The following is a 26,871-nucleotide window of genomic DNA, read 5'->3' as shown; positions in this document are numbered from 1 at the left end:
GGAAAAACAAAAGATATCTATAAAGCATTTTTAAAAGAAATGATCTTTTAGCAAATAAAGGATATTTGGTATATTGCCTTCAGAAGGCAAAGATTTCTAAATGAGCAATGAGAACCACATTTAAAATTTAATAGTAATAAAAGCAAGTAAACAAAAAACAATTTTCGTTTCTTGTTTCTATTCCCACATGAAATCAATATATGGCAAATCTCACTGGTTACCAACAGGCTGCAGAACTAGCTGCGGCAAGGTTTATAATACAGAGCATTTGTTTGGCATTTTTTTTTCTCCTCACAAGATAAAATCCCAGGCAGAGGTGCCTGCCAGCTCCCTCTTTACACAATTCTATGACTCTTCCCATTTGCTAATTTAATTTGGCTGTTAGCAAACATCCTGACAGGAAGGGCATTGGCACTATTCGGTTAATGAGGTGATGAAGGCAAACTTCTCAGGGGGGTGGAACCAGAGGAGCTGAGTTAAGTGAACTATGGGAAGAGCAGTGCTCTTTGGAGGTAGACTCATACAGCTGGAATTTACTATTCCTGCATCATTCCATGGAAACCAACAACATGGAGCTCATAAGAATAGTTTACCATTTAGCTGTTTTTACTTTAAATGTGAGATCTTTGTCCACTGACCAAGGAAAGGACATACTGCTTTGGGATTTTTAATTTTTTAGACTCCCTTTAGCAGTCCGGTGAAGCTTATGGACTCCTCAGAAAAAATAACGTTTTTAAATGCACAAAATAAATACACAGGATTGCAAAAGAAACTAATGAAATACCACTTATAGGGCAGCTGCAATGGATAGAGCACCGGCCCTGGAGTCAGGAGGACATGAGTTCAAATCCAGCCTCAGATACTTGACACTAGCTGTGTGACCCTAGGCAAGTCACATTGCCTCACCAGAAAAAAATGGAAAAAAAGAAATACCACTTTCATTTTTATTTGTTAAGATCTCTTGTATTAGAGAATTAAGATCTCTTGTATTAGAGAATTAATCTTGACCTTCTCATTATAAATGAAACTAAAATACCAAAGCAAGTTGCAACAAAATGGAAGAAGGGGTTTGCAGATTCTCCTTAGAAAGCAAACAAAGGAGATGGCAGAGTAGGTTTTATCATGTGCCCAAAGGCATCATTTCATGGGATACCTGATCACTTCAGATTATAGTGTTTATGATATTCACTTTCAGAAAGACCACTATGAAGATAATTGGAGATTATGCATCAACATTAGGTGCAGAGTATAAGAGGCAGAGAAATTCTATAAAGAATTGGATAAGATACTTAAAATTAGTCAAAAGATACTGTAATTGTTGGCTCCTTATATGAGAAACAAAAGAGGCAAAGGCTTATAGACTACATATATCATTAATATTTTATTGAAAAAATAGTTGGAAGTGCTAAGCACAGCAAATGCCAAAGAGCATCATGAAAAATGAAATTGATTCCATTATTACAGGAATCAATCACATGGTATACCAATGGGGGTGTCATTTCCAAATCTGTTATTTATACGCATTTGAACCATTAGCTTGTTAGAATAAAGATAAAAATCGATACAAATAAGACTAAAGGATAACTCCAATCTGACCTATTTAAACAAACTATTGATGTAGAAAAATGGATAAGAGGACAGAGAGCAATATAGACTATCATCATTTCCTAGAGAATTTTAACCAAGACAAATCACCAGAACAGTGAGAAGAACAAAATAGCCTAGACACCTCATCATCCATGAAGCATGTGATCTTGCTAAATAGAGAGGTATGGCAGCAGCAGGCCATAACTGGAGCAGATGGATATAAAGCATGCTCTGGGCCCAGATATATATTAAAGGGTTAGAAAGTTTGCATTCACTTACTAATCAGGACAGCTCAAACTTAAATAAAAAACCAGCAGCAGATAAAAAAGAATTCCTACAAAAGTGAAAACTAAAGCAATTATCCTAAGTTATGCTTCCTTAACGACTGCTTCAAATTCAATAGACACTTGAAGTGGCTAGTGAGTACTTTGTACTTATTCTAGACATTGAGGGAGAGATCTAATGTTTAGATAAGGCACAGTCCTTACAAGCAATTCAATTCAACAAACATTTATTAATGATTTATTATACACAGAGTACAGAGTACTATTATATACATAGTACAGGGTGCTGAGAAAATACAAAGATCTGATCAGACATAGTCCCTGTCCCCATAGAGCTCATGGAACACAGCAGAGTGCTTGGTAGACCTCATCCATAGAGCTCAGAGTCCAGTGAGTACTCTGCTCCGTTTCCATGGCTGAACTCATGACCTAAATTAAGTTTGCAGCCAAGGGGTTATGTTCAGCACCTCCTGCTCCAAGCCTTCACTGTGTGGACTTCTGTTAGGACAGAATACGGTGGACAAAGCACAATCACCCATACCTGTAATCCCTGCTACTAGAGGAGGTAAGGCTGATGGATCACTTGAGCAACTGAGTTCTGAGTTTCAACAGAGCTAAACTCAGTCAATTGTCCACACTATGTCTGGCACAAGTATGGTGAGCTTCTAGGAAAGAAGAGCCACCAGGCTGTCTAAGGAGGGGTGAATTGGCCCAGAATGGAGAAAGAGCAGGTTAAAACTTCTATGCTGATTGAGATTGGGAGGAGGAAGAGTGGGGGAAGTTGAAGGAAAAGGAGGAGGAGAGGAAGGGAGGGAGGAAAGAAAAAGAAAGGGAAGGCAAGGGAAGGGAGGATAGGGAGGGATAAGCAAGGCTTTCTGATGTAATCAACCTCCAATGTAAAAATGAGACCATGCATCACAGGCACAAGTGTACTGCCACCTGTCATTCAGACAGTAGAGGAGACTAATGGATTGGGATGTCTGACTAGTGGCAAGAGAACTTAATCTGAAGTCAGAAAACCTGGAACTGAATCTCAGCTCTGCTTACTACCTATGTGACCTTGTGCAAGTCACTTCAACCCTCTTGGCCTCAATGTCTTCATATATAAAATACAATACAACAACAACAAGTAGGTTGAAATGGATGATCTCTAAGGTCTCTTCTAAGACTAAATCCTATGGGACAACAAGTTCCCTTCAAGTTCAGAAATGAAATGATTCTATATTCAAATTATTTCAACAGATGTTTATTAAAATATTATGTGTAGTGTACTATATTCAGCACTGGGGAAGATCAGAAAGATTTTACTGAAAAGGTAGATGAAGGTAGAGAAGATTTTCAATAGGAGGAAGAATATTTTAGAGATGGGAAATGAATGCCTTAGAAAGAACAAGAACCAAAATACTCATTCAGTACTTCAGCTTGATATTCTGTAGAAGGGACTCTTAGTCAGGTTAGGTTTGGAAGTGAACCTCCAAAGACCCTTCCAACTCTGAGATTCAGTGGTCCTGAATAAATAAATGACCTCTCTATCAGGTCCAAATATAGGGACACAGCCAGATAAAAGACACTGACATCATGGGTCCACCATGTTCACTAAGAAGTTATTTTTGTTTACCAAGATCTCTCATAATCATAGGTTCTAGAGCTAAAAGATCATCTAATTCAAGCCCCTCATCTTACAGATAAGGAAACTGAGTCCCAGGGAGAAGAAATTATGTGCCCAAAGTCACACGGATTTGGGTCTTAAAATCAGGCATTCTGTCTCCAAACCCAGTGCTTTATTCATTCTGCAATGCTGCTGGGGGACAAAGCAAATGATGTCACTGCTGAAGATTCCCCATCACTTGAAGATTAAGATACCAACTTCTCTGCCTGACATTTGAGGCTGTCAGCTGTCTTCAGGAACATTTCTACTGGGGGATCAGGAAAGACCTCAAGGTGCTTGGACCTTTCCTGATCCCTCCCAGTAGTTGTTAGTGCTACTTCCCCTGTAAATATTTTGCATTTTCTTATCTGTGCACATAGTTCTCCCCAACTAGAATGCAAGTTCTCTGAAGGAGACTCATTTTTGGCTGTTTCTGCAGTACTTAAGATAGTACCTGGCACACAGTAGGTGTTAACAATAAGTGCTAGGTGAATTAAATTTCTGACCTTATTTCATACGATACCCTTTATACACCCCATGCTAGAGCATGTTCTCAGAGCACTTAGTGAGCCTCTCTACTATTTACACACAATTGTCCACCAAAGCTGGAATGGTCTTCCTATTACACATCTTGCTACTGAAATCCTTTTCTTCCTTCAAGGGTCAGCATAAGCACTATATCTTCCATGAAATCTTCCTCGTTCTTCCTCACCTAGTCATGATTCTTCCCTCTCTGACCTCTGACCTTTTCATCATTTTCCATCTTGTATTACATAAAAATATATAAAACATATACATCATATATCATATATATTTTATATATACATGTCTCATAACTCTAATAGATTATAAACTCTTGAGGGTAGGAATTCATCTTTGCATCACCACTGCTGAACACAGGAATACATCAAACTAGCACACTAAATGTTTGCTGAACAAAATGGATAAATGTCAGGGGTGGGGGCAGCAGAGGCACATGTCCTTAAGCAAGTGATCAAGTCAAACTTCAAAACCAACCAATAGATCATGATATATTTGTTAGGGTCCCCTGCCACAGTAAATCTGCTACTGTAATAATATGCATAGAATTATAGGACTTCAAAGTTTGAAGAGTTCTTTGAGATCATCTCATCCAACTATCTTAATTTACAAAGGAGGAAACAAGTTCCAGAAATGTGAAAAGTGACTTGTTCAAGATCACACAATAAGTGGCTGAGCCTGGACTCAATCAAACATGGTTATTTTGAACCTAAATATAGTACCTGTCCCTTATAGAATACTATCTGCCAGTATTAATAAAACATTTTATAAAATATTTAAATATTATTAATAACAATAATAAAATGATCTACAACTGACATAATATATTAATTACCTATTTTGAAATTGGGTCTCCCTATTTCACTCAGGTTGGAAATACAGTGGCCTCACATAGACCCAACCCCAGTACTGATCAGTACAAAAGTTTTAACTTGCTATTTTTTTTTCCACCCTGGACTGGTTCACCTCTCCTTAGGCAGCCTGGTGACCCTCACTTGGGGGGTGGGGGGCTGGGGAGTAGGATATGTGGTCACCATATTTGTATAGACACTTCATTGGCTTTTGCCTTACTGTAGCTCAGAACTTCGGGGATCCATCAGCCTGAGCCTCCCTTTTCCCATCCCTCCCCTGGAGTAGGAATTACATACTATTACACTACATTATGTTTTGTACTACTAAAGTATTTTACATCCATTTCACACCATCAACAATCTGGCAAGGAAAGTAGTACAAGTGTCATCATCTCCATCTTAGAAATGCAGTGACTTGCCCAAGGTCACATAGCTAGGTGGTGGCAGAACCAGAAGGTGAACCCAAAGCTTCTGTGTACGAATCCAGGGAGTGTCCTTTCCTCTGCATAACATTTTTGGCTGAATGACCGCTTTTGAAAGCTGTCTCCTGGGAAAGCTGAAGCAGGCAAGGCTAAGCCTGTGGCTAGAGGAAATGTTACTATGGTTGCATAAGTGAAAATAATTGAAGCACCATTATCAGTCTCTTTGGTGCTGGTTGGTGCTAGTAGTTTCTATAGAAACTAGAGGGGAATGATACCTCTGAAAGCAGCACCTATCTCCACTGGTCTACACTGCCTTTGTTCACATTCACACATCAACATACAAGAATGAATATATCAAAGCTCTTTGAACAGCCCACTTTTGAGATAGGTATAGCACCTCATAAAGCAAATGCTCTCCACATGTTTCCAAGGAAACCGAGACCCAGTGTTTCCCGCCCTCTCAAAATTCATTAGCATTTACAATTCGCTAATGAGGTGGAAAGATAGTGCTTTAACAAGCACATGTAAGATAATTCTTTTAGCCTTTATATTTGGTGATAACTGGTGGTTTGAATCCCTATCCAAAGGGATAACTATGAATTATCTCCACATCTTCATTAAAGGGCTGTTCTTCCGAGGGTTACCAAGGTATGGAGGCTTCCGAAAGAATTCCACTGACTCTAAATCCAATACTAGTAACAAATAATAATCATAATATTAGCTCACCTTTATTCTGGGCTTTAAGATTCACAGAGGGAGGTGGGATGTATACTGTCCCTGTTTTACAGATGAGGAAATTGAAACCCAGAAAGGACCAGTGATTTGCCCAGCCACATAGCTAGGCTAGCTCATTGCACTTTTGCATTAAACCCAGGGTCCCCCTTCAAATGAACTCCTTAAGGAATAGGTTTCTGCTGTTTGACGGTTTCCATGGTAATAGGCCTCCCTAGAAACATACAGCTAAGCAAGTCCCTTTAAGACAAGAGAATTAAGAACACAGCTAGAGAATGTAAGGACCAGGATTCAAACCCAGATCTCCTAAAACAAAGTTTAATACTCTTCATGCTTCTCTCATCTGCCAAATTACATGGTTCACTGAATGTTTTGTCACAGTGTAAAAACATCAGTGTCATAAAAGTACATAATACTAAAATGAACAACTCCAGAAAGAGATATAATGCAAAAAGTGATGAGCTGGGAATCAGGAGCCCTGGGTTCATAACATACACTGAGAAATGAAAAGAATTTCAGGGGTCATCTAGTCTACTCCCAACTCAAATCATGACTATTATCGACAATAACTCCAACAACTGGTAATCTCACCTCTGCTAAAGACCTCCAGTAACAGGAGGATGCATTCTTTCCAGAAAAGAGTCCATTCTATTTTTGGACAGCTCTAATTTAAATCAAGTTCCCATATGGAATCAAGATCTGCCTTACAGTATCTTCCACCCATTAGCCCCAGATCTACCCCCAGATCCAAGCAAAACAAGGCTAGTCCCTTCTCCGCATTACAGCCATTCTGATACTTAAAGATAGCTCAATCAATCAATCTCCCACCCAAATCTTTTCTTCTCCAGATGAAATATCCCTAATTTATTTGACTATCTCCACAACCCATTCCAAAAATATAAGTACTCACTGCATACTGAGCATTAAAGCTAGGCAATGTGGGGAAGTACAAAGTCAGGTAAGATGTGGTCGATGCCCTCATGGATCTTATGACCGGAATTTCATCTTGCATGTCTTTAAGTTCTGCTCATGATCCTAGTGTCCCTCTTGAGATGGAGCACCCAGAACTAGACAGAGTACAATGGGACAGACAATTAATGTCGCCTAAGATGTTAGGGTTGAGGTTTTGTTTTTTGATTCTTTCAGTCTTAACTCTGTCACTAGCTAAAAGTGGGACCTTGAGCAAATCACTTCCCATCTCTTCGAATCAGCCTCCACATCTGTAAGATAAGATGAATAGCTAACATTTCTACAGGGCTTTAAGCTTTGCAAAGTGCTTTATACATATAATCTTGTTTGATTCTCACAATAACTGTGTGGAGCAGGTGCTATTATAACCTCCATTTTAGAGATGGGGAAATTGAGGCTGTGAGAGATTAAGTGCCTAGCCCAAGGTCACACAACTAATATGTATCTAAGAGCATGATTCAAACTCAAGGCTTCTTGACAAGTCTGGCATTCTATTTTAAGGGCAGCTAGGTAGCACTGTGGATAGAGAGCCAGACTTAGAGTCAGGAAGACCTAAGTTTAAATCTGGTCTCAGAAACTTTAGCTGTGTGACTCTCAGCAAGTCATATAACCACTATCTGCCTCAGTTTCCTCATCTGTAGAATTGCAGTGATGATAATAATAACATCTATCTCCCAGGGTTGTTGTGAGGATCAAATGAGGTAATAATTGTGAAGCACTTAAAACAGTGCTTGGGACATAGTAAGTGCTATATGCTAGCTGTTTTTTATTTATTTATTTGCTTATTCATTTATTTATTTATTTTAGCACCTGAGATACTGCCTAAATGAAGTAGCTGAATTAAATAGTCTCTAAGGCCCTTTCCTGTTCAAACATCCTATGGTTCTATGATTATAAGGTCCCTTTTACCTTTGACATTTTATGTTCTCAGTCTGATATTCTGTGGTTTTTATCACTCTAATTTTTCTTGCAGTTCTTAATATTATTATTCTAAAGGACATTAAGCCACATGAGGAGGAAGCAGTTGCTCTCACTCAGAGGAATAAAGTTGTGAATCCATACTTGTCATTGCAAGACAGTCTATCTTGAATGGGTCAGAGAAAGAAGAAGCCAGTTGTAGTGACCAGTGACCTCCTGCTAATGAAAGTTATTTGCCAATCTAATATTAATAAGAAAGAAGTCTGCTGTTTTTCCTGCATGTATATCTAGTATTATCAAAACTGTTGATTACTACCTACTTCTAGTGATTACACGAATGCTCACCAACATAAGGAATCCAAAAAGAATTACTCGATGATTATTAATTCCTGAGCAAGAAACTGAAGACTTTGGGGGCACAGATGGTGTTTCATTACTGCTGCCAATGGAAGGCAAAGGCTTCAGGAGACAAAGGAAGACATGGGAAGTAAATAAATGGTTTAAAAAAAAACTTTGAGAATGTAATTTGGATTTCTGGACAGTGGCTTAAAATATGGAATGACAAGCCTCTTGTCCAACGGGATTCATTTAACTAGAGATTATAAAAGGACATTTGCCTGCAGTCCTGAAAATCTAATCAACAGGGTTTTAAACTAAAAAGAATGGAAGGAAAGAGGCAATGACAAGAGAAAACGGCACAGCTAGACGCGAGAATGAGGAGCTACAATGTAGAGAAAAGAATATCAAGTAGAGATACCTAGTAATTCATAAGAGACAAAAAATCTAAGAAAGGAGTCAGCAATAAAATCTATGGCTTCAGATGCTTATACATAAATGTGCAAAACATGGGTAACAAGTAAGGGGAACTAGAGTTTCCAATGCAAGGACACAGATTTTACTTCATATATATCTGATAATTTGTGGGATGGGACCTGATTGGAACAAAGTACATCTTTCCAGATGCTAGATTCTTACTCAAAAGAAGAAGGTATGTCCAGGTGAGAACATCTAGGATGGAGAGTAGCAAAGCATGTTGAAATTGGAGGGAGAAACAGGAGAGATATTGTCATTGGAGAATACACCATATACTACAAGGACAAAAGTTAATGGGGATGGTAGGGTCAAGTGAGGATTTTTTAGGGATGGGAGAGGGATAGCTCTGTTTGCTGGCAGCAAAGAAGAAGTCAGGAGAGACTGAAGATTAGTTTTGTTTTTTTTTTTAAGAAGGACAATAGAAAGGGCTGAGAAGGGTTGAAGGGTCCATAGAGAGATGTTTGCCCTGGCAAGGAGAAGGGCAACATCTTCATGTGAGAAAGAGGAAGAGATAGTGGGAGACTGTATCCGAATTAAGTGAGAGGAGGGGCAAAGAGGAGCTCTTGGTGAATGGCTTCAGTTCTTTCAGTGAAGTCATTGTCATGGTCTTTTTAGGGGAAAAAGGAAGAGGACACCATGGGAGGCATGAGAAGGGATGAAAAAATTTGGAAAAGCCTCTCTGCCAAGTGAGATAGTGAATCAATTAGAAAAGTGTAAAAGGATTGCCTTGCTGCAGTGAGGTCCCAGTTGAGATTATATAACATAAATTTGTTAGTGGACCCATTCAGCATAGTTTCATGAGCTTCTCCAGCTCCTTTCAGCAGCACACAAATAGGTATTAAGATAGTAGATGGTGGGATTAATTCAAAGTTGGAGTCTGGCAAAGCAAGATCACCAATAGGATAAGGGGGCAAGGGACTCAAGGTTACAGAACAATATGAATTGATTCACCAAGGGGTCAAAAGAGGGAAGGAGGAGCATGCAGCCAGTGCCTGGGAAAGAAGGGAAGGGTGGGGGACTAGGGTTTTGGGTAAAGACTAAGAAAAATTGTAGGGATTAAAAGGAAAAGGGAAAGATGAAATGATAAAAAAATCATGGTCTGACAAAGAATTTGAGAGTTCATGAACAGGAAAGAGTAACATGTTGTGAGTGATGACAAGATAGATGACCATCTCTGGGTAAGGGGCAGCAAAGAGATCAGTTTGGCCAGATAGTAGAGTGAGTCAAAGGGCATAATGTGCAATCAGTGAGGAATAGCAGACTGAAGCCTGATTGTGAAAAGTTCCAAACACCAAACAAGTAGTCTGTACAAGATGAGGAGACATTATAGCTTCTTAAGAAGAATAATGACATGGATAGAACTGAACTCTATAGAATAGCATTTCTGCAGCTGTGTGGAGTATGAACTACAAAAACTAGAGGCAGGGAGGTTAATTAGGAGACTATTGCAATAGTCCAGACAAGAGGTCATGAAAATCTGAATAAGGATGGTTATGAAGTAGAAAGGAAACACCTGTGAGATACGTTGTGGAGAATTAATAGAACATGGCAACTAATTCAATATTTTGGTGTGGAAAAGTTTCAAAAAAAAAAGCCATGAATTGTCTGACATGCACCCTACATTTTGGGAAAGCAAGTTAAACCTATTCCAAAATAGAATGGATTGCCTTAAAATGTAGTGGGGTTTCCCTCTCTTTGGAAGTCTTCAAACAAAAAGCAGGATAATAATTCCTAAACAAGGGATGGAGTACCTTCTTTTTTAAATTTTTACTGATAAATTTTGGTTTTATATCCTCTTCATTTCTGAATATTCTCCATCCCCTACCATGTGGGTCATCTCCTATGACCAAAAAAAAAAAATTAAAAGAATTTTCAAAAAGGAATTCAATAAAACTAACCATCAAATCAACCAATTTAGACAGCAAATGCAGTATTCCACATCCCTAGTTCCCCACTTCAATCAGACAATCAATCAATAAGCATTTATTAAACACATACCATACGCCAGGCGCTGTGCTAAGCACTTCTTCATAGAGGGGAAGGAGGTGCATTTTTTCATGTCTGCTTCAAGGGTCAATCTTGGTCATTACAATTACACAGAATTTATCTCCTTTTATATCTATTTATATTGTTGTAATAATTGTTTACATTATTTTCTTGGTTCTACTTCCTTTATTCTCTATCATATGAGTTCATGTGAGTCTTCCACATTTCTCTGAATTCTTCCTATTCACTGTTTTTTATAATGAGGTAACATTCCTCCACATTCATGTACCATGATTTGTTTAGCCATTCCCCAATTAACAAGTCTCTACTTTGTTTCCAGGTTTTTGCCATATACAGGAGATTCTTGCCTAGCAATGAGTCTAATTAGATGGTTTTTGTAATTCTGTATGATTCTGAGATCCTGTAGGTCTTTGTCAAGTGTGGAAAAGAATTAAAGAAAGCCAAAGGAGAGATAAGCATATTTTAAGATTCTTCATCATGCTCTAATGAAGGAACAAGAAGAAGGTGAGAAACTACAGTATGAAGGGCATTAGCTGAACAGGTGGAAGAACTTCATTAAGCTAAGGGTCATTAAAATGATTAAATGTACTTACAAGGACAGTTGTGAAATGTCTTTCCTTAGGAAGCTTCAAGAGTAGGATGGACTACCATCTGTCTAGGATGGTATGTAGGAGAGGCGTGGGCCAGGCTTAGATGAAGCAAACAGGAAAGTTCCCATGTAGATGTACACACTGTCCCTTTAATAGGTTCTGATTGGCCTCAGCTCCATTCATTTTCATTGGGCATTGGTAGAAACAGAATCAAAATGAATTAACTCTTTAAGTTAAAATCAAAATACCACCAAATCTCTACAGGCTGCTCAAATGCAGCCTTCTGAGAACAAAAGTGAAAAAAAAACAATCAAAAGCCTTGTTTTTGGGATGTGATGCTTGGAGACTAATTAAAAAGACTGCCTACAGAAGAAAACCCTCCTCTCTCTCACTAACAAAACAACCTAGTCAACCATTTTTAAAATCAGAGAGGACTCTATCCATTCTGGAAAGGAATTTGAAACTATCTGCAAATTACACACATCCTTTGATCCAGCAATACCACCACTAGGCCTACATGCTAAAGAAACCAAAGAAAGAGGGAAAGGAGCCATTTACAAAAGGTTTTTATTTACAAAAACATTTACAGTAATTCTTTTTGTTGTGGCAAAGAATTGGAAACTAAGGGAGTGCCTATTGATTGGGGAATGGCTAAACAAATTATGGTATATTAAGTATAACGGCATATTATTTCACCAAAAGAAATGATGAAGAGGATAGTTTCATAAAAACCCGTGAAGAGTGGTGTGAAATGATGCAAAATGATGGGATCAGAACCTGGAGAACAATTTATACAATAACATAAGGACAAATAACTTGGAAAGATTTAAGAAATCTGATCAATGCAATGACCAACCACGACTTCAGAGGAGGGATAAAGAAGCACACTACCTACCTCCTGACAGAGGAATGGTAGACTCACGGTGCAGAATGAAGCCTATATTTTTGAACAGGGCAAACCTGGGAATTAGTTTTGCTTCACTATGCATATTGTTATAAGAATTTTGTTTTTCTTTTTTTTTCATGAGAGGGAGAAGGGAGGAGGGATAGTGTTGCAAAGGAAGAAAAGAAGGAAGGAAGGAAAGAAGGAAGCAAGGAAAGGAGGGAGGAAGGAAGGAAAGAGGGTCATAGTAGTATTTTTTTAATGTATAAAAGAGACCAGAAAGAAGGCTGAACAAAAGCAATCACAGATAAGCAGGATATAATTAAAAGTTACACGTTGAATTTTTATATTCTGAAAAAGAAAAAGGAATCTGTACATAATAAAGATTCACAGCTTCACATACAATCCTTTTTATGTTCTCCTGTGTCTATGGAAGTGCTCATTTTAGTTGGCATTTATAAAAAAAAAACACCCCAGAAGAAGTGTTTAAAAAACCAAAAACAAGGAAAAATCAAACCAGAAGTTTGGTTCTAAAGCAGTGACCAACCTGAATTGACATAGTCCCTGAATCAAAGGAAGATAGGATCATGGATTTAGAGCTATAAGGGACCTCAGAGGTTATTGAGATCAACTCCTTCATTTTACAGATGAGGGAGCTGAAGCTGACAAAGGTTAAGTTACTTGCTATGTAATCACAATTAACAATTATGGGATTTGAACCTAGGTCCAGTGCCTCCAACTTCATCACTCTTTAGTACCGCATTGCTTCCCAAGGGCTAGGCCTTATAGTCAAATAAATCCCTTGACTTCTCATAGATGAAATATCAGCTCTATTGAAACTAGATAACCATAGGAGCAGGCCTTCCCAACAGATCGATCTCAATCAACCAGAAGGGCATACATCATTCACTCAGCTACATTCTCCTACCCTTTCCTGAACTCCATTACAGTAAGTATAATGCTTGAGGCTCTCAAATATATGCTGAAGTTGATGGGGCAGAAATTCAAACAATAGCCATATGAAAGATGCAGCCTCAGCTCTCTCAGGAAAGTCTCATTATCACAGACTCACTTAATATTGTAAACAGACACTATAGCTTCTAGAGAGAGGGGAAATACAAGGTAACCAGAGGCAAAGATTATAATCACACATATGTTTCTCCTGTCCATCTTTTATGAGTCAGCTTCTTGGGCAAGACACACATAGACATCCTCAGGTCAAGGAATGTGCCTAGAAATCCTGACAATGTGTCTACATTGTTCCTAAGCAATATAAGCTCATCTTGCTCCACAATGCTCTCCTAAGACAACCAAATCTGCCGCAAGGTTCCACAGTAGTGGTTGATCTATTACTACAAGAAGTAAGGCCTATTTTCTTCCTCCTTAATTTCTCTTTCACGTGCTGTCCTTGGAATATCCCCAAATGATAGGAGCTTACCTCAATGCAATGACCAACCACGACTCCAGAGGAGGGATAAAGAAGCACGCTACCTACCTCCCGACAGAAGAATGGTATGATGTCCTTCAGATAATGCTAACCTAGCGGGATTCTCGTAGCTTCTTACTGGCCCTGACCATGGTTCTGAAAGAAGGTAGCCAGGGCCAGACCCTTTTGAGAAATGAATTGGAACAATATTATCAGGAGGAGTATATAACCAGGATGACAAGGGCCCTTCAGAGCATGCCACATGAGTATTGACTAAAGTAACTGGAAACATTCAGTAGAAGAGAAAACTTAGGGGGATGTGATGCTTTCTCCTAGTACCTGAGTGACATTTATGTGATGGAGAGATTCAAATTGTTCTGCTTGGTCTCAGAGGGCAGAACTAGCAGCAATGGGTAGAAGGTGCAGAGAAAAAGATTTCAGTCTGCTGTATGAAAAAACTTTAAAATGTCTAAAATAGAGGGGGCAGCCTCAGGAGACAGTGGGTTATCCATTAGTCAGTCAGTTAATGAGCATCTATTAAGTGTTTACTATGGTGCCAGGTACTGTGCTAAGCACTGGGAATACAAAAAAAAGGCAAAAACTCTCTCTCTCTTTCTTTCCATATGTCATATATACACATATATAATATATGCATTATGTATATATTTATATGTTTGTTACAAGGGTTTTGTTTGGGGGGGGAATTTGAGAAGAAAAAATAAATGCTTGCTAATTGAAAAAATTAATTTTAAAAAATGCTAAAATAATCCCTACAATCAAGGATGATAAACTTGTATGTACTATGTACATACAAGTTATATACAGAGTAAATGGAAGGTAATCTCAGAGGAAAAAGCACAAGCAGCTGGGGTAGAGGGGTGGGGGAACCACATCCAATAATGAAGTTCTCTGAGTAGAGGCTGGTCATCTATTAGGGATATGGTTGAGGACATTTTAGGTCAGGTACAACCTGTATGGTCTCATCCAACTTTAAGATTCTGTAATTTCAAGATACTTGTCTATGTCATGTCCCCTCTACTAACTCAACAAGTACTTAATAAGTACTTATATTATTCTAGGAATTGGGGGTGCCCTTAAAGAGCTTACATTCTACTTGAATATTAGTGTATTTTATCTCTAAACTTTGAATTAACCTCAGTGCTTAATATAGTGCTTTGCATGGAAAGCGCTTGATAAATATTTATTGAATTGAAATGAGTTGGTATTACTTGTCTCCCCTACTTAGCCTCCATAGTCAGCCTTCTTTAGTAACCAAGATTCTCTCACTACCCTAAAATTTACTGAACTAACCACACCAATCCCTAACCCTAGCGACCCCCATGGTCCACTTTCTCTGCTCCTACTTTAAAGTTCCAGAGCATCAATAAAGCAAGTCACAGAATCATGTCAAATTTAGCACAAATTTTATGCCACGTTTACCTCAACTGGACCCTCACTGCTAAACAGGAATCTTTCGCCTCTTTTCACAAATCCAGCACTCAGTATAGTGCCTGGCACAAAATGTTTATTGACTGAGTGATTGATCTGCCTATCACGTTTGTCAGAGTGGCTACCTCATGTTCTTCATTCCCCTAGTCCCACACCTACCTCTTTCACTGTGATGACCTCAAAGCCTATTCTACTGAGAAATGCAGGACATATTCTGTTCATCTTCCCTTTTTTCCATCTGTCACTTAACCACCACAGAAGTTCTCTCTTTTCCTAAATCCTTCCAAACTTAATCCATCTACCTACATTCTTTACCTTATCTCTTCCTTCTCTTGGGCCTTGGTCCATCAATTATCCCCTGATTTTCTTGTACCTTCAATCTCTCCACTACTGACTCTTTAATTTTTGCCTAAACAAAAGATCAAATCTCCCCTATTATATTCCCTGTCTCCCTTAACTCCCCTATCCCTCCAACATAAACCATAAGTTTTATAAAAGGGTAGGGAATGTGTCTATCCTTAGAATTCATTTAGTCCCAAGTGTAGAGCTCTGCCTACATTGTATGCTAATTTGTCAAATTTCCTCACCACTAAGCTACCATCTCTCTCTACCTTTCCTTTCATTCAAGAAGTAGTCAATAATTTAGCAAACATTTATTAAATATCCATTATGTTCAACGCACTGTGCTGGGTTCTAGAGATACAAAGATAAAAAACAAACACAGTCTCATCCTATATGGTACACATACAAATGAATATGACACAAGGTAGATGGTGGCAGAAGCAGAAAAATAATAAAAAACAAAGTACTCTAAGAGGGTTTGGGGATGGAGGGATCCACTTGATTCAATGGGAGAATAGGATGGGGAAGGTAGGCCTACATGTAGCTAGACCTGGGTGGAAAAGAAGGATTTCAATATGTAGAGATTAGAAAGGAGTATACTAAAGAAAACATGGGAGATGACTTGTACAAATGCCCAGAGGGAGGAGACAGCAAGATAAGATCAAACAGCTACTCCTTCAGTTTGGCTAGAACACAGGATTACCAATCACTACCATTGTTAAATGGTGGTTCTCTTCCTACCTGTCTGACCCTTTATTCTGTCACTTTTGTTGGATCATCATTATGTCCCTGTCTAATAAAGTGGGCATCCTTCAAGGGGTTGTCCTTAGCCCTCTTCTCTTCTTTCTTTTTACTTGGGGATTTCACTAGCTCCCAAGTGTTCGATTATTACGGGCAGCTGGGTAGGGCAGGAGACAAAGTGTTGGACATGGAGCCAGGAAGACCTGAATTGGAATACTGCCTCAGATACTGGAATACTGGGCAAGTCACTTACCTAATCTCAACCTTAGTTTTCTCATCTATTAAATGGGGATAATAATAACCTACCTCATACGGTTGTTCAGATGCTCAATATTTAAAGTTGCTTGCGAACCTTTAAGAGTTATATAAATAGAAGCTATTGGAATTATCATCAATAACATCACCTCTATGCAAATGATTCCTAAATCCTTTTATCTGGCTTTAACCTTTCTCCTGAACTTTAGTCCCATATCACCAGCTGTGAGGGTGATATCCACCTGAATACACATCCTCCAAAGCACGGTTCAGAGGCCACCTCCTCCTGAGGCCCCTTCTGATATTACAGTTGTTAAGAGTTTTCTCCCTCCCCAAATGATTTTGTATAATTTTGTATACACTTTGTATTTACCTATCCGTGTACATATTTTATCCCCTACTTTCCAATGTAAGGTCTTCGTTTCTTTTCTTTTTTTTTTTTTGTCTCTTGTTCACAGCTGGTAGCGCAGTACCTTGCATATATAGTAGGAGGGCAATAAATACCTATTGAATTGAACTGAATTGGATAACACGACTTCTTTGAATGGTTAAATTTGACCTGCTGAATAAGAAATTCTATTTTAGGTTAGAGAGGTTAAGGGAAAGAGGGTGACAAGAGGGAAATGCTGAAAAGCATAGTTTGAGACCAAATCTGATCAAAGTTTCACTAAAAGTTCAAAGGATAAAAAGGAAAGAAAAAAGTAAAATGACATAAAAGATAATAAATAGGAAAACCAAACATTCATTGGGCAGCTATCTAGGATATCACCTACACAGCAACTAAGGCCGGAGCACACTCAGAAAAAGCAGAGAAAATTTATTATAGAATATTCCAAACTGACATAATCACAAGAATGCAAGCTTCTAAGGAAAAATGATTGCTCAGGTCAAACCTTCCAAAAACATTTAGAATCTACATTTGAGGAACTCAGAAAACATGATCACAAATAAAGTCTCTCTGCCCTCAAATATCTTCCTTCTCCAAAATATCTTTACAGAGCTATCAAAATAAATCCACAAGTCACTCCTCTGCTAAAAAACTTGAGTGGTTTTCTCTTGCCTTTCAAGATCAAACACAAACCCTTTAGTTTGGCATTCAAAACTCTCCACAATCTGATACCAACTCACCTTTCTAACCTTATTCCATACTATGCCCTTCTTATATTCTCTTTTATAGCCAAACTGAACTACTGATCTTTTCTGATCTCAGCCTGTCTTCTCTCTTGCCTCCACACATTCGTACCAGCCTAGAATACACTCCCTCCACACCTCTGACTGCTGTGATATCTCTCTACCTTGAAGACTTGGGTCAGGTGTTACATCCTCCAAAGAAGCCTTCCCTAATCCCTCTCCCACCCTCTCTTTTTCCTTAAATTTTCTTAAAGCACTTTTCTGACTCTCTCCTTTCCCCTCATCATAGTCTATGTTGTAGCATACTTCAGGGACATGTCATAATCCCCTTGGAGATTGTATCCCCAATGTCCAAAACAAGGCTGTGCACCCAGTAACTGGTACTTAATAAATGTCTCTGGCATTCAAATGAGTTGGAAACCAGCAACATCAAGCACTTTCCATTTGTTTAAACATTTCTATAACTTGTAGGTGCCACAGCTAATCAGACACATTGGCTTATGCCTTATTGCAAGTGAATGATTTCATTAAGGATCTGTGCTTTCATTGTTGTGAAAACTCTCTTCACCAATGCAGATCACAACCCTCCCTCACTTAGGAGATGGTCTTGAACTGAAGTTTTTGTCAAAAATTTCATGATCCTATGGCCAGTTTGGTGATGATCTAACTTAGCTCAGCTGGTACAAAGACAAGAATAATAATAATAATAACAATATTTTATGGTGCTTTCTATAGGCACTGTGTTATAAATGCTTTACAAATATTATCTGAGTTGATCCTCACAACAACCTGAGAGGTAGGTGCTATGATTATTCCCATTTTACAGATGAGGAAACTGAGGCAAACAGAAGTTAAGTATTTGCCTAAGGTTACACAGTTAGAAAGTGTCTGATGCTGGATTTGAACTAAGGTCTTCCTGACTCTGAACCTGGTGCTCTATTCACTGCACCACCTAGCTAACCCTGCCCAATAGACATACAGACTGCTGTTGAACCCACACTAAAAATCTCTCCAGGATGAAAGAGACTACCAGAGTTTGTCCTCCACTGGCATAGATGTCTTCAAGAACCTTTACCAAGATGAGATATCTAGGGAGAGATCAGGTAACGGAGGCAGGGAAGAGCCAAAGCAAACTAATGAATTGTGGATGGATTTTACAATGGGTTTCACTACCAGGATTAATTATTTTAAATAAGAAGCTCTATTTTAAGTTGGCCATTAGAAAACTAAACTATGTACACAAGTATATCTTAAATCACACATACCTTGTCTATGCTAAGACAACATTTTCTTCAGCAAAAACTTTTCATCAGGATCTGAGGCCTTGAGAAAACAAGGGCATACAGCATCATAGTTGACAAAAAAATTTTTCTTCCTTGTGAACATTAATTGATGTTTTGTTTTTAGACATAAAGGAAAATCCCTACATGTATTAAGGTATGACCCATCTGTGACCCTAGATCAGTTCATTCAATACGTCTCTTTAACAAATACTTATTTATTAACTATCTATTTGCAGAGGAATGAGCTGAACCTGAGGAAGATAAAAGGTAGAGTCAAGTCACAGGTCCAAGCATCATGGAATACACAGTTTAGTAAGGGAGAAGACTCATAGATAAACACCATAAACCACACCCATATATGGTAAGTAGGCAGCTAGGGAGCACTGGGCTTGGAATCAAGAAGATTCATTTTCATGAGTTCAAATCTAGCCTCGGGCACTAGAAGTGTGACGCTGGGCAGGTCACTTAACCCTGTCTGCCTCAGCTTCCTCATCTTTAAAACGAGCTGGAGAAGGAAATGGCAAATCACTCCAGTGTCTTTGCCCGGAAAACCCCAAATGGGGCCATGAAGAGTCAGACACTACTGAAAGGACTCAACAAAAATAGAAGTACATTCTATTTGAGCAAAGTGTTATTATTTGAGGTCTGAAGGTACCAAGCACCTAAAAAGTAATGAGCAAGAGACCACAGAATAGACTTTGAACACTTTTCTATCCTTAGGAAACTACTCGGCACTTTTAGCAATTAAATTTTTACCAGAGAGAAGTTGTGATGGAATGTAATAATTGTTGAATTTAGAATAAGAAGACCTGAACCCAAGTCTCATCTCTGATACCTACTAGTTCTATAACTTTGGGCAAAGCTTTTTACTTTCTGAGCCTCAGATATTTCCTAGGCTATTAAATCAGCTTAATAATTCCTACTCCACCACCTAATGGGGCTATTGCAAAGTTCAGCTAACATAATATACATAAATTGTATCTATTTTTTTTTAATCTTACCTGTGATTTCTTTCATGTAAAGAAACTCCTACCAATGCAGATCAGTAACTGTTCTCCAATTTATAATCACAGAAAGCTGCTTTCCTGAGCACTGGGAAGTTAAATGACTTGTCCGGGGTCACACAGTTAATATATGTCAGAAGCTGGGTTAAAACCCAAGGAATGCAAGGAAGTTCTCTATCCACTACAAAAGGAATGCCTCTCCATAATACATTCCATAAACATGAATTATGATTGTTGTTGTTTTTACTGTTGTTACTGTTATATTCTCCCTGCACACAGGGAAATATAGTTCAATAAATATGGAATCACAAAGATTTAAAATACTATATCAAGAAACCAAGGATTTAAGAATTAAAGATGTCATTGAAATCTTTCCAAAAGGGCTCTATAAAACAAGATTAAGTATTAATGAGCTATGGAAAATCCATACCAGTACGTGTGTCTAGAAAGTGAACTTTCTAGTTCCAGGATGGAAAAAAACCAACAGGCAAGCCTGGAAAGCCCATAACAAAGCACGAAGCAGAAAATATAAGAAGGGGGAAAGGGGGACTGAGAAAGGCAATAGTCAGTATATCTAAGGCAACAGTTCAGGATGCAGCTTGACAAATATCACTCCTAGCTCATAAACAGCAAGAATAAATTGTGGTAGAAAGAGAAACAGATTTATGACTAAAGAATGGTCACTTGATACCTTTGTTATCTTGGGTAAGTCCCCTCCTCTGCCTGAGCTTCAATTTCCTCATCTTTTTTAAAATAAATGATTAAACTACAGAGGTGTATAGAGACATGGCATGTCCAAGATGAAACAGACCTTAGCAATTATATAGGCCAGCCAGGGGTAGGGAACCTGCAGCCTCAAGGACCCTTGTAGGTCCTTGGGTGAAGTCTTTTGACTGAGTTCAAGTTTTACAGAACAAATGCTTTTATTAAGGAGATTTGTTCTGTGAAGTTTGGATTCAGTCAAAGGGCCACACTTGAGGGCCACATATAGCCTTGAGGCTGCAGGTTTCCTACCGCTGGACTAGATGCTCTTAGGGTCCCTTCCAGCTTTAACACTGAGCCCTGTAATTACTGTTATTGCTATTAATAGGTTATCTAAATTTTATTTCTCAATGACTGTGAGTTCCTCAAGGGCAAGGTCTCCAATTTATGGTTTTTCAGTGTTTCCTATAGAATCCTGTAGAGGTTTTACATGCATCAAGTACTCAGCCAATACTATAGTAGATTCATTTTAGGTTTTACACATAAAAATCAGAACTCTTTGAAAGGAAAAAAATATTGAAAATTGGGAGGTAAACTACCATATAAATTATACTTTTATTTATTGTGACAGCTTTTCTACAATTCTTTTAAATCAATTAAAAACATTTTATTCCTTTTCAACATCAGTAGTCTGCTTGTCTTTTTCACTTTAATTGTCATTATCTTCTGAGTACAATCAGATTTATACAGAAAATTTCAGGGAAGAAATACGCTGCCTAACATCCCACCATTGGTTTAAAAAACCCTAAAGTGTTATTTGTCACTTAGTAAGTGCCAGGAGTATATGAGATACCACTTTTAGTCAAGGGTATTGTCAGATCACCTCAATACATCTGCACTGTTATTTTAAGAGTAATTTATCACTGTCCATGATTTAGGTGGAGAGAGGAAAAGTTGAAATTAAATTCTAGCTATGTTAGGGGCCACCTATGAGAATAAATACCTTCATTAGTCTTTGATAAGACTAGTCAAAACTCGCCCCCCCCCAACAATGCTTTTATTCTTCTTGTGTATAATTCTAAACTGTTTTCCAGAATGGCTTTACCTATACACAAATCCACCAACAGTGTATCAACATAGCTGTTTTCCCACAGCCTCTCCAACATCTATTGTTTTCTTTTTTTGTCATCTTTTTTAATCTGATGGGTTTGAGGTAGAATCTCATAATTGTTCTAATTTGCATTTCCCTAATTAGTAGTGATTTAGAACATTTTTAATATAATTTTTGATAGCTAAGATTTCTTCTCTTGAGAAATGCCTGTTCATATCCTTATACCACTTATCAATTGGGGAATGGCTCTAAGTCTTGTAAATTTTAATTAATTCCTTATATATCTTAGAAATGAGACTTTTATCAGAGAAATGCGCTACAAACATTTTCCCTAGGCAGTTGTTTCCCTTTTAGTCTTAGTTGAAGACTAATTTGAATTTATTTGTGCAAAAAAATTGAATTTGTTGAATTTGTGCAAAAAAAATTGTTATGTAACCAAAATTATCCATTTTATCTTCTATTATCCTCTCTATCCCTTGTTTGATCATGAACTTTTCTCCGATCTATAGATGTGATATGTAATGTTTTCCATGTTTCTCTAATTCATTTATGATGTAGCCTTTTATATCTAGATCATTTATCCATTTGGAGTAAAGTTACTAAACTGCATGCCCTTTGACTTAGTTATATTACTGCTATACTCAAAAGAGACCAAAGATATAGGAAAAGGTCTTATATGTACAAAAATATCTACAGTGGGGGTTTTTTGGCAGCAAAAAAAAAAAATAAATAAAGCCCTGGAAACTAAAGAGATGCCCATCAATTGAGGAATCGTTGAATAAGTTGTGGAATATGAATGTGATGGAGTTATGTTATTTTAGGAGAAATGAGGAAATAGATGGTTTCAAAGAAACATGAAAGACTGATATGAACTGAAGCAAGAGTAAAATGTACAGAACCAGAAGAATAACTTATACAATATAATATCAATATTGTAAAAACAAGCAATTTTAAAGACTTTTATAAACTGATGAAGAATGAAATGAGCAGAACCATGAGAACAAACAACTTTGAAAGATATAAGAACCATTAGCAATACAATGACCTTCCATGATTCCAGAAGACCAAGAATGAAACATACCATGCACTTCCTGACAGAGAGGTAACAGATTTAAAATGGAGAATGAGGCATGTATATTTTTGCATACAGCCAATGAAGGAATCTGTTTTGTTTAACTCTGCATGTTTGTTACAAGGAATTTGTTTTTTTTCCCTTTGTTTTCAATGGGGTTGAAGGTAGATGAGAGAGAAAACAGATTTCTGTTCATTTTTTAAATTAAAAAAATAGAGAAGGGATGTGGAACAGATGTGGAATGTTGCTTGCACTTTCAGATGAGGTCACTATATTGTTGTTTTGCTTAATTGTTTTACTTTGTTACAAGAGACTTCTCAAGGGTGAAGGTAATCTATAAATGCTTGTAATGTAAAGACAAAACACATCAATAAAAGTTAAAGAAAATTTTAAAACAGGTATTCTACATAAATACTTACTGAATGGATAAATGAATGAGCAAATGAATGAACGTTAAGGTAAGTTTTAAAGTCTTTGGATGACATATCATTCTGCACTTGACATAATATAATATACATCATTGCTATTTCTGTGCATATTTCATGGGATTTATAGGGGAGAGGGACCCTAAAAATGCAGAATACTAAAGCTAGAGGGAACCAACAGGTTACCCATCCCTGAACATTATTTGAGGATTTCCACTGAAGATACCTAAATCTTGAGGCAGCCCATTCTTCTGAGTAGCTCTCTGATTTTTAGGAATTATTTTCTTTTTACTGAGTCAACGCACTCACTTTCCAAAGGCTGAAAACCAAGACCCAGAGCCCAAATTAACATGGGTAGCATGTAAAAGAGCTGTATTGTTAACCCAGACCCTCTGTCTCCAAATCTAGCATCTCTCCTACAATGTGGGCTGCCAGAGCCAATGCCTCATTGTTCTTTGCCTCACCAGCAGTGAGCACAGGACTGGCACACAGGAGGCACTCAGGGAGAGTTACTGACATGCTGACACAACTGGGAAGCGGTCATGGGATGTAGGGAATGACAGGGAGGAAGGAGGTTGGGGTAGGTGCTCAGTGTCATTGACACAAATGTACATGTGACAGAGGCAATTTTTCCAGGCAACATAGACTGTGCCAGTATCCATCACAGGAACATCTGTTTCTAATCTAACACCCTTCTGAGTCGTCGTCATCGGCGTCCGCCCTAGGACAGAGTCTGGTATTTTTAACAGACTGCTTAATCAGATGGTGTCATTGCTGAGTAATTTCTTACATGTTTTATCTTCAAGGCTAAAAACAGTCTAAGCACCTTTAATTGATGAGGCTGTCAGGAAGGAATGGATGACAAGAATCCTTTCTTTTCACTAGCACTAGCATGATGAGGCATTTCACACTTCTAAAACAGTTTCAAATAAACTGATGTAGAATTCTGACTCCTTTTTTTTGTTAGCTCCCTCTCTCGGACTATTTCTTTTCCTCACTCCCCACATCTAACCAGTTGCTAAATCCTCTTGTTCCTAGCTCGGTAACATCTCTTATGCTCATCCAGACCTCTCCATTTATTCTGCTATCACCCTAGCTAAAACGCCCTTCTCGCCTCTCCCCTGGACCACACATTAGCTCTATAATAGTTACGCCTCCCTTTACTTTCTCTTCTCTCCAATCCATTCTTCATGAAGCTATGAAAATCATCTTCCATTTAACGCACTGATTTAATGAACTTCCTTTTCTAATAACTCCTGTTTCTATAGTGCTTTCAGGTGCCTTACAAAACCTCATGAGGCAGGTAATTTAAATGTCACTGTCCCCATTTTAGAGCTGAAAAAATTAAGGCTTGGAGAAGCTATTCTTAATTATGAAAAAGCATTGTCACAGACATGCATTTATCTAAAGAATATTGTACTAGAGCAGGGTGTTGACTATAAATGTATGAAAAGGTTTTCTCTCTCTCTCTGAAACTCTACTCAAAAATGTATATGGCTCCCCATAGGATAAAGTACCCCTTAAAGTGGCATTCAAGACCCTCCACAATATGGTTCAAACATACTATTCTAGCTACGACTTGTCCAGTTTTTATCTGATTCTGCCCTCCTTCCACAATGCATTGATGCAAGTCATCTCCCATGCCTAGAATTCATGAGGAATAGCTTGCACAAATGTACAGAAATAGTGCTACCAACTTATAATGTGATATGGGGCCACTTCACCTTTCTTAGCCTCAGTTATCTGAGCTGTAAAATGGGGATCGCACAGGGGCAGCTAGATGGCGCAGTGGATAAAGCCCCTGCTTTGGCGTCAGGAGGACTTGAGTTCAAATCCAGCCTCAGACATTTGACACTTACTAACTGTGTGACCCTGGACAAGTCACTTAACCCCAATTGCCTCACCCAAAAAAAAAATAAAACACAAAAAACAGGGATCACATCCATACTCTCTTTCTCACAAGTTGTTGGGAGGATAAAGAAAAGATGAGTGTAAAGTACTTTGCATCCATAAATCATGGACATCCTATTAAAATCCTTCTCAAGCCCCAGTTAAATTTCCACCTCTTCCTTCAGGAATCCTCTAATCTATGCCCCACACCTCCCACTTATAACTAGTCTCCCTCCTGAACTTTTCTTAGAGCACTTTGTCTAGTTCTATTCTTTGCCATTATAGATGTATATATGTCCGCACACTCCCTCCTATCATACTAATTCTTCTTACAATTTGACAACAGGGTTTGTGCTATATCTTATCTTTTTATCCCCTGAATCTAGTCAGTCAGTCAATTGGCATGTATTAAGTGTTTACTGTATGCCATGCACTGTGCTAAGTGCCAGGACTATAAGTGTTACATATAAGCACTTTATACATGAAAATGAAGCTCAGAGAGGCTATTTTCAAGAAAAAGTATTGGCACAGACATGCATTTGTCTAAAGACCATTGCACTAGAATGGGATGTTGACTGTAAGAGTACGAAAAGCTTCTCTCTCATTTGACAGATGAGGACTGTTGTGCGACTGTTGTGAGAATCAGATAACATCTGTAAAGTAATTCGCATAGTGCCTGGCACATAGTCAATGCTATACAAATGCTTATCCCCTTCCCTTAAGTGGGCTGTCTGGGGTCACACAGCTAGTAAGTGTCTGAAGCATCATTCAAGCTCAAGTCCTCCTGACTCCAAGCCTAGCACTCTATCCGGTGCACCACTGAGCTAGCTAGCTAGCATAGAGTAACCTATACATTGAAGAAAAAAAAAAGTCTTGACCCAACTTATGTAAACATGTGATTTTTAAAAAAATTAAGATCTTTATTCCATAACAACCCATTTAATTTAAGAATCATTTATGAAGCACCTATCCAGGCTCTGCTTGGAAATGAGGAAGCTGCAGGGATGAAAAAGGTAGAGTCTGAGCCCACAAGGAATAATTACAAAATAAGGCAAAATATGATAAGAACCAAAAGGGAGGTTCAAACACTGAGGTAAAGAGGCAATGAGGGGTAGAGGAAAGAGCACTAGATTTAAAGCCAAAGAGCCTGAGATGGAGTCCAGGCTCTGCCATTTAATACTTACCTGTGTGACCTTGAGCAAGTCACAACTACTTCTCTAGGCTTCAGTTTCCTCATCTGTAAAATGAGGGGCTGCAATTAAATGATTCCTAAGGTCTCTTCCAGCTCTAAATCTCTACTGTATAAATTCGACCTAAGTTTGAATCTTGGCCCTTTCTACTCACCACAAGTCTACAGCTGGGCAAATCACTTCATCTCTAAAATAAGGGGGTCAGGCTAGATAATATCAAAGGTCCCTTCCAGCATTTCTGGCTGTAATAATCTAAAAATGGAATAAATGAACTTTCAAAACATGAAAAGAACATCTAAAAACATACTTCCCACTGATTAAAAACTAAGTGCTAATTATTCTACCTCAAGAGCTCTATTTATAGTTGATGAGTTCCCAATTTATTCAACTGACACAAGCAGTATGTCCCCTAGAAAGGCCAAATAAGGAAGAAGTGTATTACCTTGCAACTCCTTGTATCCCAAGCTTTAATTTCTGGGCTGAATCCTCCACAAAGAAAAACATTAGGCTCATTTGGATTAAATTTCACAGTGCTGATTCTAAATTCATTTTTGCAGCTAAACAACTGTGTTCCTATGATAGACAAAAAAGATGAAAAAGGGTTAG

General features: G+C 38.2%; 1 protein-coding gene across 1 annotated transcript in view; it reads right to left on the bottom strand.

Annotated features, from left to right (window-relative positions):
- The window catches only part of WDR25 (WD repeat domain 25), a 249,064-nt gene that overhangs the window by 10,767 nt on the left and 211,426 nt on the right, over positions 1-26,871 (bottom strand). The window contains exon 4 of the mRNA XM_027849223.1: positions 26,708-26,838. Within this exon, the coding sequence (XP_027705024.1) occupies positions 26,708-26,838 (131 nt within the window). The remainder of the gene's footprint in view (positions 1-26,707; positions 26,839-26,871) is intronic.

Source organism: Vombatus ursinus, unplaced genomic scaffold (genome assembly GCF_900497805.2).
Source record: "Vombatus ursinus unplaced genomic scaffold, bare-nosed wombat genome assembly UNPS02007284.1, whole genome shotgun sequence".
Taxonomy (NCBI): Eukaryota; Metazoa; Chordata; class Mammalia; order Diprotodontia; family Vombatidae; genus Vombatus; species Vombatus ursinus.
Note: the sequence above shows the minus strand (reverse complement) of the source record. Positions and strands in the feature narration are given on the sequence as shown.